Source organism: Leptonychotes weddellii, chromosome 12 (genome assembly GCF_054177405.1).
Source record: "Leptonychotes weddellii isolate Sample4059 chromosome 12, ASM5417740v2, whole genome shotgun sequence".
NCBI lineage: Eukaryota > Metazoa > Chordata > Mammalia > Carnivora > Phocidae > Leptonychotes > Leptonychotes weddellii.
In genome coordinates, this window is record NC_138380.1 from 20,755,352 (window position 1) to 20,768,944 (window position 13,593).

The window sequence follows — 13,593 nt, forward strand, 5'->3', positions numbered from 1 at the left end:
CCAGTTTCTCCTAGAAGTGTCCTAGGAAATTCAGCTTTTAGTTTAGTTACAAAACAACAAAAACCTAGATAATTACATAATGAGCATTAAAAGATACAAGTTTTATAGGTGATTTAGTTGCTTGGAGTTAAGTGCTGTTCTCTTTTTTCCTATTTCAGAAATACTGGTAATATTTTAAAGTAAGCTCATTCCAGAAGATTCCCGTTTTAGGGAGATTTTAAGGTTCTTTTCACTGAAATTTTTCTGAAAAATCTAAATCTTCAGATTTTAGCTAGGAAATTATTGAGCTTCTTCTCATTGCTAAAACAAAATCTATATTTAAAATAAAACAGAACCAAGGCTCCATCTGTGCAAGGCATGTGAGGTTCTACAAATGAGGATTCTGAATGAAAAATGTCTCATCCTCTCGGCCTTTGTTTTCTTTATCTGTAAAGAACTGATTTGCTTATTCTCTCTTGCCCTTTCGCAGTACATTTTGGATTCTGTTCTTAGAGCTGATTCCCAATCCTTAAGTATTTAGCTATGTAGTAGAAGGATGAGCTTTTCATGATTGGGAACGCAAAGAGGTGTTACAGACTTAGGAGATGATAGTATCTTGTCATTTTGCTTCATATTTAGTAATTTAATAAATACTTTATTTAAGTACTTCTTACGGCCAAAGGATTTTGTGAGATGTAGACAGTAGTTAAAATTGTTCTTTACCTTTGAAGAGCTTTACCTTTGAAGAGCTCACAGTCTTATTAGAAAAGGTGAACGAAGCCCTGAGTAATTATAGTACAAAGTTCTACGGTTGAGCTGTCATAGAGCCAATATAAAAAGATTCCTGCCTCCAATATTTTCTTGTTATCTCTGTGTTTCAGGAGTTTGAATATGATGTGTTTAGTGGTTATTTGTGTGGGGGAGTGGAGGACAGGAATGTTCTCTGTTGCCCCAGTCTACCATAGTCTCAGCTCCAGGGCCGCTGTTCTCAGTGGTGGGGCGTTCTCAGTGGTGGGGCTTTCTCAGTGACCCTGATCTCACCTATGGCATTCTTGCTTTGCCTTGCATCTGGCAGGTCTTGTGCAGGATACTTTTATTTGCCCTTCTGTTGGTCTGTAACAGCAGTAGGTCTTCACCTGCCGTGAGGGTGACAAGATTTGCTGCCCCCACGCAGCTTGAGGCTTTTGTTCAGTAAGGGAGAGGATCTAGTCAGCTTTTTGTGCCTTCTGTGCCCTTGAGGGTTCCTGTCCAGGATCATCCTACCCGAAGGAGTTTTTCTCTGGTCTTTTGCCCTATCTCCGATCTTTGTCCTGAGTATTTGGGGGAGGTCTGTGGAGAAGAGCCTGTAGGTGGTTGTGAACTCCCCTTGTGTCTCTGAGTCCCAGAGGTTTTACGTGTTCATGCTAGTCCATACTCAGACTTTATCAGTTTGTTCATAATTTTAGCTGTATTTTTATTAATTGGTTATGTTGTGCCCTGTGTCTTTTCCTCATTTGTTATTGCCACAGATGAACCAGTACTTGCCTCCTGTCTCCTTGGAGGTCTGTCTTTAGATTTCAGTCTACTTGGTTACCCTGGGACCTGAGCTTTCTGATGCATTTTAAGAAGTTATTTTGTCATTTATTTGTTTTTGTTTATTGTTAACTCAAAAGCAGTGTTCTTTCTGACTTGCTACATCTTAGATAGATGTAGAACTCCTCTCAGGTATTTTTTTTTTTTTTTTAAAAGATTTTATTTACTGTCAGAGAGAGAGAGCGTGGGCACGCCCACACACACAAGCAGGGGGAGGGGCAGGCAGAGGGAGAAGCAGGTTCCCCACTGAGCAGGGAGCCTGATGTGGGACTCGATCCCAGCCAGGACCCTGGGATCATGACCTGAGCCAAAGGCAGACACTTAACCAGTTGAGCCACCCAGGCGTCTCTCCTCTCAGGTATTTTTATTCATATGTTTTAAACCCCACAAGATGATATTACTTTATATAATCAGCGTCCGTAAAGATTTACTCACATCCTTAACCTTTCTATTACTCTTCATTTCTTCCTATTTACATGTTTCCATCCAGAATTATTTTCCTGTTCCATGAAGAACACCCTTTAGTGTTTTCTTCTTTTTGGGTATGTTGGTTATAAACTGTCTTCTTCTCTTTTACTATTATTTAAAATTTTTTTTGTTTATTTATCTTATTTAGTTAGTTAGTAAGTAAGCAAAGCAGCGAACAAGCAGATAAGCAAGCAAGCACTAGACCCAGTGTGTGGCTTGAACTCATAACCCCAGGATCAAAACCCAGGTGGTCTACCAACTGAGTCAGCCAGGCACCCCTTTCTTTAGGGTCTTAAATGTCTTATTTTGTTACATTTTGGAAGGGCTTTTTGTTGGTATAAAATAACTGATTGGTAGTTATTTTCCTTCAGTACTTTGAAGATACTGGTTCCCATTGTTAATGTTGACAAGCCAGCTATAAATCTAATTGTTCTTTTAAAGATAATATATCTTCTTTTCTCTTTTCTCTGTCCTTTAGATTTTCCTCTTTGGCCTTTTTTTTTTTTTTAAGATTTACTAATTTATTTGAGAGAGAGCACGTGAGGGTACAGAGAGAGTCTTAACCAGATTCTGCACTGAGGGCTGAGCCCAGTGCAGGGCTCGATCTCATGACCCGGAGATCATTACCTGAGCCGAAACCAAGAGTTGGGACGTTTCACCGACTGCATCACCCAGGCGCCCCTCCTTTTTGGCTTCTTGACCTTGTTATTATGATGTGCCTAGGTCTGGTTTTTCTGTCCTTAGGGTTTATAGAGCTTCTTAAGTCTGTGGGTTGGTGTGTTTTACCACTTTGGAAATTTCTCAGCCATTATCTGTAGTGCTTCTGCCCCATTTCTTCTTTTCCTTCTAGGATTTTAGTTATATGTATGTTAAAGTTTTTCATTGTGTCCCACATGTCACTCGGATTCTTCCCATTCTTTCCCTTCTGTCTCTTTTGATTTTGTGCTTCGGTCTTGTTGTTTTCTCTTGATTTGTTTCTAGCATAGTAATCTTTTCTTCAGTTGTCTAATTTGCAGTTTTAACCCTTCCATTTGGTTATTAATTTTGGTTACTGTATTTTTCAGTTTTAGAATTTCCATTTGATTCTTTTTTATAGATTACATTTCTTAATGGACGTTCTCCAGTTTGTCTTCTAATTCCTTAAATATATTAATCAGCTACTTAATTTTTTCCCAACTGTTTGAAAAGTTCATAACTTAAAAGAACTGTAGAGTGAACAGTGATAACCCTTCTCAATTTGACAGTGTTCCATTTGCTTCTCTCTGTCTTTCTCTTTCTGTCCTTCTCTGAGTGTATTTTTTTTTTAACCTTTTGGAAGTAAATTGAAGACCTTTTAATGCTGTACCCCTAAACACTGACATATTTCTTGTAAGAACAAGGACATTTTTCTAAACTAAAACCATTGTTACTCTAGAAATATAACTTTGGCATAATGGTATTATCTAATACACAGCCTATATTCAGATTTCCCAATAGCTTTTATTTTTTATTTTTCCTAATCCAGGATCCATTTAAGGAAATGCATTGCTTGTAGTTGGTCTTTTTAGTTCTTCAGGGTATTTTTGTTTTTCTTTTATGATAGTGACATTAAAAAACAAATCTAGGCCCATGTTTGTTTTTAATATGCCCCGCTATTTGGATTTGTCTCATCATTTTCTCCTGATTTCATTCAGGTAAAACATTTTTTGGAGGAATACTACACGGTTGATAATTTGTTGTTTCCAGTGAAACACATCAGGAGTAGTATAAAAATTTGTTTGTTCCAGGCGCCTGGGTGGCTCAGTCGTTAAGCATCTGCCTTCGGCTCAGGTCATGATCCCAGGGTCCTGGGATTGAGCCCCACTTCGGGCTCCCTGCTCGGCGGGAAGCCTACTTCTCCCTCTCCCCGTGCTTGTGTTCCTGCTCTCTCTATCTCTCTCTCTCTCAAATAAATAAAATCTTAAAAAAAAAAAAATTGTTCCATTATTGGTGATGTTAAGTTTTGTCACTTCAGTTAAGACATCATAGTTGTTTTAGTCCTCATTCCATTATCTAGGTACATTATTTTCTGTTGTCTGTTTCTTTACCCTTTGTTATTGTTATTTAGTCTTGCTTTTGTTTGATACTGGATATATTATGAAAAGTTGAAGGGATACTAAATGATGTTTTCCTCCTGACATGATTTCTTTTGCTTCTGGCAGGTCTTTATAATAGGACCAAATCCCTTTAATCTAAGAAGAGATTGAGCAGATTCTAAACTGTGTTTCTTTCTTTCATTTGGTGATAAAATACACGTAACATAAAATTTACCATTTTTAACTATTTTATCTTATTTATTTTTAAAGATTTATTTGAGAGGGAGAGAGCGTGCGCATGTGCGCATGGGGAGGGGCATAAGGAGAAGGGGAGAGAAACTTTAGTAGACTCCTCGCCGAGCTTGGAGCCTGATGTGGGGCTCGATCCCAGGACCTTGAGATGACCTGAGCCGAAACCAAGAATCAGTTGCTCAACCGACTGCACCACCCAGGGACCCCCATTTTAGCTATTTTAAAGTGTACATTTAGTGGCATTAAATACATTCACATTAATGTACCACCATTACTTTTTTTTTTTTTTATGACAGGGAGAGAGAGACAGCGAGAGAGGGAACACAAGCAGGGGGAGTGGGAGAGGGAGAAGCAGGCTTCCCTCGGAGCAGGGAGCCCAACGCGGGGCTCGATCCCAGGACCCTGGGATCACGACCTGAGCCGAAGGCATATGCTTAATGACTGAGCCACCCAGGCGCCCCAAATGTACCACCATTACCACAGTGCATCTCCAGAACTTTTCATCTTCAACTGAAACTCTGTACCCATCAAACAGTAACTCTCCCCATTATCCTCTCCCTTCAGTGCCTGGCAATCAAAATTCTAACTTTGTCTCTATGAATCTGACTACTCTTGGTACTTCATATTAGTAGAATCATGCAGTATTTGTCCTTTTGTGTCTGGTTTATTTCACTTAGCAAAATGTCCTCAAGGTTCATCCATGTTATAGCATGTAATGGTACTTCTTAAGGCTGAATAATAATCATTGTATGTGTATACCACATTTTGTTTATCCATTCATCTTTCAGTTAGCATTTGAGTTGTTTTCAACCTTTGGCTATTTTGAAATACGCTGCTATGAACATTAGTGTATATCAGTATCTGAGTCCCTACTTTCCATTGTTTTGGGCATATACTCAGAAGCAGAATTGCTGGATCACATGGTAATTTTATTTTTAATTTTTGAGGCTCAGACGGTTAACACTTAACTATCTGAGCCACCCAGGTGCCCCATGTTGTGTAGTTTTCAGTGTACAAGTCTTTTTGCTTCCTTACTTTATTCCTGAGTAGATTCTGTTCTTTTTTTTGATGCTATTGTAAATGCAATTGTTTTCTTAATTTCCTTTTCAAATTGTTCATTGTTAATGTATAAAAACTGTTCATGTTTAATATATAAAAACTGATTTGAGGTGTTGATTTTGTATTTTGCAACTTTCCTGAATTCATCTATTAGTTCTAATAGATTTTTTGGGAATCTTTAGGGTTTTCTACATATAAGATCATGTCATATGTAAGTAACCATCATTTTACCCCTTCCTGTCCAATTTGAATGCCTTTTCTTTTTCTTGCTTAATTGCTTTGGCTGGAACTTCCAGTAAGAATTTCCAATGCTGTGTTGAATTTAAGTGGCAAAAGTGGGCATCCTTGTCTTGTTGCTGATCTTAGAGTTTTGAAAACCTGCCAGTGACCATTGAGTAAGATGTTCATTTTGGGTTTTTCATGTATGGTCTTTTTTATGTTGAGGTAGTTTTCTTCTTTTCCTAGTTTGTTGAGTGTCATGAAAGGGTGTTACATTTTGCCAAATGCTTTTTCTGCATCAATTGAAATGTTAGTCTTTTTTTCCCCTTCATTCTTTTAACATATGGTATATTACACTTTTACATTTTTTTATGTTGAACCACCCTTGCATTCCATGAATAAATCTGTCTTGGTCATGGTGTGTAATCCTTTAATGTACTGTTGAATTCGGTTTGCTAGCATGTTATTGAGGGGTTTTTTCATCAATATTTAAATTGGTCTGAAGTTTTCTTGTGTCTTTGGCTTCGGTATCAGAGTAGTTTTGGTTTCATAGAATAAATTAGGAAGCATTCTCTCCTCCTCTTCAGTTTTTTGGAAGAGTTTGAGAAAAAATTGGTCTTTAAATGTTTGGTAGAAAACACCAGTAAAACCATCTGGTCCTGGGCTTTTCTTTATTGGGAGGTTTTGATTCAATATTTTTACTAGTTATAGCAATATAGTCTATTTAGATTTTCTATTTCTTCTTGATTCAGTCTTGGTACATTGTATGTTTCTGTCTGCCCATTTCATCTACAGTATCCAATTTGTTGGTATACTGTTGTTCATAGTGTTTCTTATAATCTTTTTTTATTCTGTAAAATTGATAGTAAGTCCTCACTTTCATTTCTTTCTTAGTTAATATAGCTAAAGGTTTGGCTTTTTTTTTTTTTTTAATCTTTTCAAAGAATCAAATCTTTGTTTTTCTGTTCTCTATTTTATTTATCTTTGCTCCAATTTTTATTATTTTCTTCCTTGTGCTAGCTTTGGGTTTAGTTTGTTCTTTTTCCTGCAAATTGCCAGCTGCATCCAAAGGTTTGATGAGACACAAGTTTGATCCTCTTGTCATTGTGGTATCCTGTTCTTTTGTCAGGATGCACATAATATTTGGTTGGTTGTTCTCATGATCTGTGAAACAAATTACCTTAAAACAAAAATTGTTTTGGGGGTACTCAGCTGGCTCAGTCAGTAGAACATACGACTCTTGATCTCAAGATTGTGAGTTCAAGCCCCACATTGAGCATGGAGCCTACTTAAAAAAAATTTTTAAAAACAAAAACAAAAATCACTTCATTGTATCTCACAATTTTGTAGGTCACAAATTTGAGCAGGACTCTGTGGATTCTAATTCTGCTCCATGAAGTTTGGTGGATGGGCTGGTCTAGAGGTTCTCAGATGGCTTCATTTTCATGACTGACACTGATAGAAATGGCTGGAAGGCTGGACTTATCCGGGCTCCTCTTGCTTTCCATGTAGTCTTAGGTCTCTTTACATTGTCTCTCCAGTAGAGAACTCTGAGGTTTGTTTTTTTGTTTTTTTTTTTAAGATTTTATTTATTTATTTGACAGAGAGAAACACAGCGAGTGAGGGAACACATGCAGGGGGAGTGGGAGAGGGAGAAGTAGGCTTCCCGCTGAGCAGGGAGCGCGATGATGCGGGCTCGATCCCAGGACCCTGGGATCATGACCTGAGCCAAAGGCAGACACTTAACAACAGAGCCACCCAGGCACCCCCCTGTTTCTTTTTAAAGCTCACCCACTAATTTTATCCCCTATTCATGAATATTGCCTATAGCAATTATTACTGTGGTGTTGAAATAGTAATTGTCTATTTTTCTCATTCCTTCTTACCTTTATTAACTAAGCATTCTTCTGTAAAAATGATGTTTTATATCTTACAAATAACTTCACACTTATTTATTTGGTCATTGTTCGCATCAGTATGGACTCATGGCATTTGCTTTATTTTTGAGTTTATAATCCAATACTATCATAATCCATTTTCTTACACTAGGTTTTTTATCTTTGGCCATTGAGCTCTTTCAGGTTGGCTTCTATGTCCTTTGGACTTTAGACTGGGTTTTTGTTGTTGTTGTTGTTTTAGATTCAGCAATTGTTTAATGTTATCGTGTCCAATTTATTTAGATGGATAGCCAATATCTCTGTGTTTTTCTGGTAGACTAGTTTTTAAAATGTTTTTCTGGCCTGCTTTCCTTGTAGAGATGTTATTCTATTCATTATTTTCTTTTTCCCCTTATATCTATATATGGCATTTGGCTTCAATTGCTTATTTTTTTATGAAATTAGTCTTTCTGAACTTTTGGAGGCATGGCTAAGGGTAGTATTTTCATCTTCAAAGAGCTTCCTTTTCTGTTGTTTTCTGATAGTATTTACAAATGTGATTTGATTTCTAAGATTTCCTAGTTTTGTTACCTTCTCCTTTTCTTCTTTTGTCTCTATTTTACTTATCCTGTATAATATTGATTCTGTTCACAGCATTCTATCTTCAGTTTTGAGTCCTGTCCTTCCATTTCAAGAATTTATAGAAGCTAGACTGTACCATCTCCTTAGATGTTATGTAGGCCTCTTCCACTCACCTCTTCTACTCACCTGCTTTCAGATCGGACAAAACCTCTTCTATTTTCAGTCCTCAAATTGTCTCTCTGTTCTTTCCATTGAATACTTTTTGGTTCTTTTGGTGTTCCTCTTGCCTTATATCCATTAGATACCCTGTTATTTTTCTCTGCTTCTGCTTTTACTGAAGCTGAAACTACACAGGTCTTACAGATGTCACTGGTTTGTCCCCAACCACTTATATTTTGGGGTTCTTAGACATAACAAGATAATACCTGGTTTTGTTGTAAATGCCCATAGTGCTTTAGTTTTGCTCTTTAACTGCTGTGTTTTTATGAGGGCATTTATGGAGATTCCAAGGTTTCATAGAATCTTTTTGCTATTATTTTTTTAAAATAACAGTTGGAGGGGAGCCTGGCTGGCTCAGTTGGTAGAGCATGCGACTTGTGATCTCAGGGTCATGAGTTCAAACCCCACATTGGGTACAGAGCTTACTTAAAAAAAACAAAAGCCAGGGGCTCCTGGGTGGCTCAGTTGTTAAGCGTCTGCCTTTGGCTCAGATCATGATCTCAGGGTCCTGGGATCGAGTCCCGCATAGGGCTTCCTGCTCAGCAGGGGAGTCTGCTTCTCCCTCTCCCTCTGTGCTCTCTCTCTCTCTCAAATAAATAAAATATATTTTTTTTAAAAGCCAATAAACTAGATTATAAAGTATCAGTTTGAGAAAAATATATTTTGATGGCATATTAAACTACAGATGTGCTTGAGTTACTGGTTAGATACCAAATAGCTAAAAACTTACGTGGCTGGAAGATTTTTTGTGTGACACAATGTTTTATGCTTATTTTCCACCATCTTATTTGATTGAAAGCTAAGTTTTATGTTAATTAACCTCTAATGAACTTCAGTGTCTCTGTTTTCAGTTTACTTTGGGAACTTGTACAGGCCATTTATTCTGCCTGTTTCTCTTTATTGACTCCTGTTTATCTTTGGAAAGATCTTGAAGAATCATTATGTATTACTTGTGAAGTGCTCCAGCTTTATAAGAAATTAACTAGGTGAATCTATGTGATCTCCTTCCACAATTGCTTCTGCTGAATTGAGATTGAAAATTTTTTTTCAGTTCATTATTGCCAACCTACTTTAGCCTTCTCCCAAGAAGAGGCAGTTTGGTTGAATTGGATTAAAATTAATCAGTTGTTAATTAGTTGCCTACTCTGTACTGTACAACTTTGTTCCCAAAGTTATCTTTCAAAATAGAACTCTTTTATAACTGTGACTAGCCATTAGACCAAATCCTATGCTTTCATTCCATTATTATTTCCATAGATACATTTATTTTCTCCTGTGAAAATGATTTTAGTAGTATGTATATATAGCACTTTCCCAAACATAAATACATTAGAAAATAATAGAAGTATGTGAAATATTCATTTAGGGTGAGATTTTTTTTCTGCTAAAAGGAACTAAAGATTGAAATGTAGGTCTACTGAGACCTATTTATAGATATATTAAAATGGTTATCAGATTCAATTCTCAAAGTGAAGAAAAGCTTATTAAAGTGGAAAGGAAACATCTAAACAGATAGGGTTGGAAGTTGTACAGTGACATTTTAGTTTTAGTAGGAGCTTTTGGGACTTTTTTCTTCCTACTCTCCCCCCTACACAATAATGATTCTGATCAGCAAGATTAGACCTATTGATCTGATTGATAACTCTCATGCCTTCCTAGAATGAGTCAGAAGGATTTAGGTAATACTTTTGTTGAACAGGGCCTATAAATATATAGTTTGAGGTATTGGCTAAATTAGTGGGTAATTTAGCTTGTCATGTTTTTATTATATTGGTCTACATATGTCTTTATATGTATTGAGGTGTAACATTAAAATTACTTAGTACAATATCCTTTAAGACATTTTTGTCTGATCTGCTTTCAGGTTCATGCATGGGAGATTTCAGACCAATTGTTACAGATCCGACAGGATGTGGAATCATGCTACTTTGCTGCACAGACCATGAAAATGAAAATTCAGACCTCATTTTATGAGCTCCCCACAGACTCTCATGCCTCTTTACGGGACTCATTACTAACCCATATCCAGAACTTGAAAGACTTGTCACCTGTCATTGTAACGCAGGTAAATCCTGTGCTTCTCATTAGGGAAATTTGTAAGGCCATTAGGATTTATCAGATTTTGATTGACATTGCTAGGCCATGTGAAATAATGTTAACTTTATTATGGACTTAATGGGATATTCTTAAGTGGATAGAAAGTGAAAATCTTCTATGTTAATATTAGAGTTCATTTGATTTCAAACCATTTTAAATACCAGAAGTGGGGGAGATGAGTATAGGTTTTCACAGGCAGGCATATGTGGTGCCCCCCCCTCCCCCCACCGTTAAAATTGCAGATGATAAAAATATTGTATATTCTTTTGTTCTGGGTCAGAGGTCTGCCTACTTGCTTTTAAAAAAATCGTTTCTGGACCAGTTGGCTAGTAAAAGTCTTACGAATGAAACAGTGAAGCATCTGGCCCTTCCACCTTAGACTGGTAAATACATTAGAAAGGAAAACTGGAAGCTTCAGTGAATACATACTCATGTGTGTTCTCTGCCTGGCATAGAAGTGCCCTTGAAGAGGAAGGAGGCTTTTGCATAAGGCTTCAAGATGAGAAATGGAAAGAGAAGGGAAATGGCATTCCATTACTTGAGGAGTGAGTCAAGGGCTGACTTTGTCAGTAGCTTTGGCCTTTTGGCACAGTATAATTTATCTGTCCATGAAGTTCTATGGTATTGCCAAATAAAAGTAAGTATTGATATATTCTGAGGAAAATCTATAGTCTGTTCTTTCTGATTTCTTTTTGTTGTTTTTTGGTTTTGTTTTTTCATTTTTAGAGGTTAACTTTTAAATCCTAGCAATTTGTAGCTAGCCCGGAAGAGTTTATATTATATGTGTAGTTGTGGAGGTGAGGAGAGGTGGGTGGGTGGGGTGTCAGTCTTTGTTGTCACATTGTTTGGATAAAGAAGTTTAGTTTCTTTGCTTTCCAATTAATATTGATGGTAACCCTGTTTCTGTTCATCTGTTCTATTCATTTATTTAATCTCTTCTTATTCAGCTGGCTTTAGCAATAGCAGACCTTGCCCTACAGATGCCTTCCTGGAAGGGATGTGTACAAACATTGGTGGAAAAGTAAGTAACTTGTATTAACTATATTCTAGCATTTGGAATTACTATTAACCTTGTACAAAGAGAAATTTGTTCGCATTAGCTAGACATTTGGAATATTTTCCCAAACACTTAACAAAGAATTATTACTAACTTTTGTTAGATTAAAAGAAAATCATTTAAAATTTAAATATTACAGAAGTGTGTCATGTGGAACATAAAAGGCCTTCATAATTTATACACACATGTTCCTTGAATTAACTGCAGCGAAGTCTTTCATTGTCTTGTGGGTCACTCCCACTAACTGACATGTCAGCAGTTCTATAAAAACATTGTCAGAATGTTTAAGATTATATTAAATGAGAAGTCATTATGAGTAAAAGTTCTTACTGATTGGGGTTTATTTCATATCTGTCAAAGGGACAGTATGATTTTTAGATACATGGAGCCTGCTACTTTGAATAAAAGCATTTCCTCATGGTCTTGGCCGGATAATCTTGATATTTGTTTGCATTTTGGCATTTGGTTAGGATATTATTTTTGAGCAAAGTGGATGTCCTTTTTACCTAATCCAACTACAGTGTGTCATTAAAGCCTTTATATGGATAGTTGGTTTTTGTTTTTGTTTTTTTTTAAGATTTTATTTATTTATTTGACAGACAGAGACACAGCGAGAGAGAGCACAAGCAGGGGGAGTGGGAGAGGGAGAAGCAGGGAGCCCGATGCGGGGCTCAATCCCAGGACTCTGGGATCATGACCTGAGCCGAAGGCAGCCGATTAACGACTGAGCCACCCAGGCGCCATGGATAGTTTGTTTTTTTTTTTTAAGAAAATTAACACATGTTCCTTGAAAAAACTTCTAATAGTGTGGAAGCTTTCAAAGTAAAAGCCTTTCTCTCTCCCTATTTCGGTATTTCATAAGTAACCACTATTAATGGTTGACTATATAGCCCTCCAGACTTTAAGCATTTTAAAATAAATAAGTGCGTATATATTCTAATATATCTATGTATTTGTTCACTCATATGTAATATATTTCATATACTTTTTTTATAGTATGTTGTGGACATCTTTTCATGTTAGGACATAGATATTTCATTCACTATAATGACTATGTATATTCCATTGTATAACTGTCTGTAACCTTTTTTATTCTAATAATGAGGACCTTTATATTTTCCCAATATTTTTGCTATTATGAAAAAGTTTTGCAGTGCATATATTTATATACTTTGCATATGTATGTGAGATTTTCTGAGAGAAATTTCTGGAAGTGGAGTTACTGGGTCACAGATGATGCAAGTTGAAATTTTGATTTCCAGATACCTTTCCAAAAAATTTTATCTGTTTTTTCCTCCATTTTAACAGTAGAGAGAATGCTGCTTTTGTTGTTATAGGTTATTCTGAAGCCTGTTGTTATCTTGTGATTGTGTATTTTCTGACTGAGTAACTTTAATCTCTCCCCTTTCCTTTTCCAGATATAGCAATGATGTAACTTCTCTGCCTTTCCTGCTGGAGATCCTTACAGTGTTACCTGAAGAAGTACATAGTCGTTCCTTACGAATTGGGGCTAACCGGCGCACAGAAATTATAGAAGATTTGGCCTTCTACTCTAGTACAGTGGTATCTCTGTTGGTGAGTAAGTGTGAAATACTAAGTTGTTCTGTAGGGGCAAAAAGCCATGGTGGTTATTTTTTAATTCAATTGCATTATTGTGAAATACGATTTCTTTGCAAGAATTGGCAATGATAATACTGTGACATTTATAGAACACTTTACAATTAAATACTTTCATATTCAGAAACTATACTTTTTGAGCTTGTAAGTAACACTGTGAGGGTGATGTTATTTCCATTTTATGAATGCTATATACAGGCTTGAGACTTATACAACTGCTAGTTCAGAATTTGAACTCAGGCTTTGTGATTACACATCCCTTGCTTTTCTACTACTTCATGGTACAAACTGTTGGCTCTTGACAAAGGACCATGATAATGTATAAATTTACTTAAGGATCAGTTGAGATTTGATAGGGAGGTGGTTCAGGACTTTAATTGACCTTTGGGCAATATCACAATTATAGATTAGGTAATACTACACCATCTTTTTAAAAAGAGTTAAATGTGATTAGGTCCTTTTTGACTAGGTAGACATTTTATTTTATTTTTTTTTAAAGATTTTATTTATTTTTGAGAGAGAGAATGAGATAGAGAGATCA

At 36.4% G+C, this 13,593-nt stretch overlaps 1 protein-coding gene and 1 non-coding gene across 3 annotated transcripts in view; both read left to right on the plus strand.

The window, feature by feature from the left end:
- The window catches only part of TNPO3 (transportin 3), a 78,569-nt gene that overhangs the window by 12,830 nt on the left and 52,146 nt on the right, over nt 1–13,593 (plus strand). For both annotated transcript variants that reach the window (XM_081800117.1, XM_081800118.1), the window contains 3 exons: nt 10,146–10,346; nt 11,326–11,399; nt 12,854–13,010. In XM_081800117.1, coding sequence (XP_081656243.1) covers nt 10,146–10,346; nt 11,326–11,399; nt 12,854–13,010 — 432 coding nt within the window. The remainder of the gene's footprint in view (nt 1–10,145; nt 10,347–11,325; nt 11,400–12,853; nt 13,011–13,593) is intronic.
- On the plus strand, nt 8,625–8,697 carry TRNAT-UGU (transfer RNA threonine (anticodon UGU)). The gene has a single exon. It is a non-coding gene; the product is annotated as a tRNA-Thr (tRNA).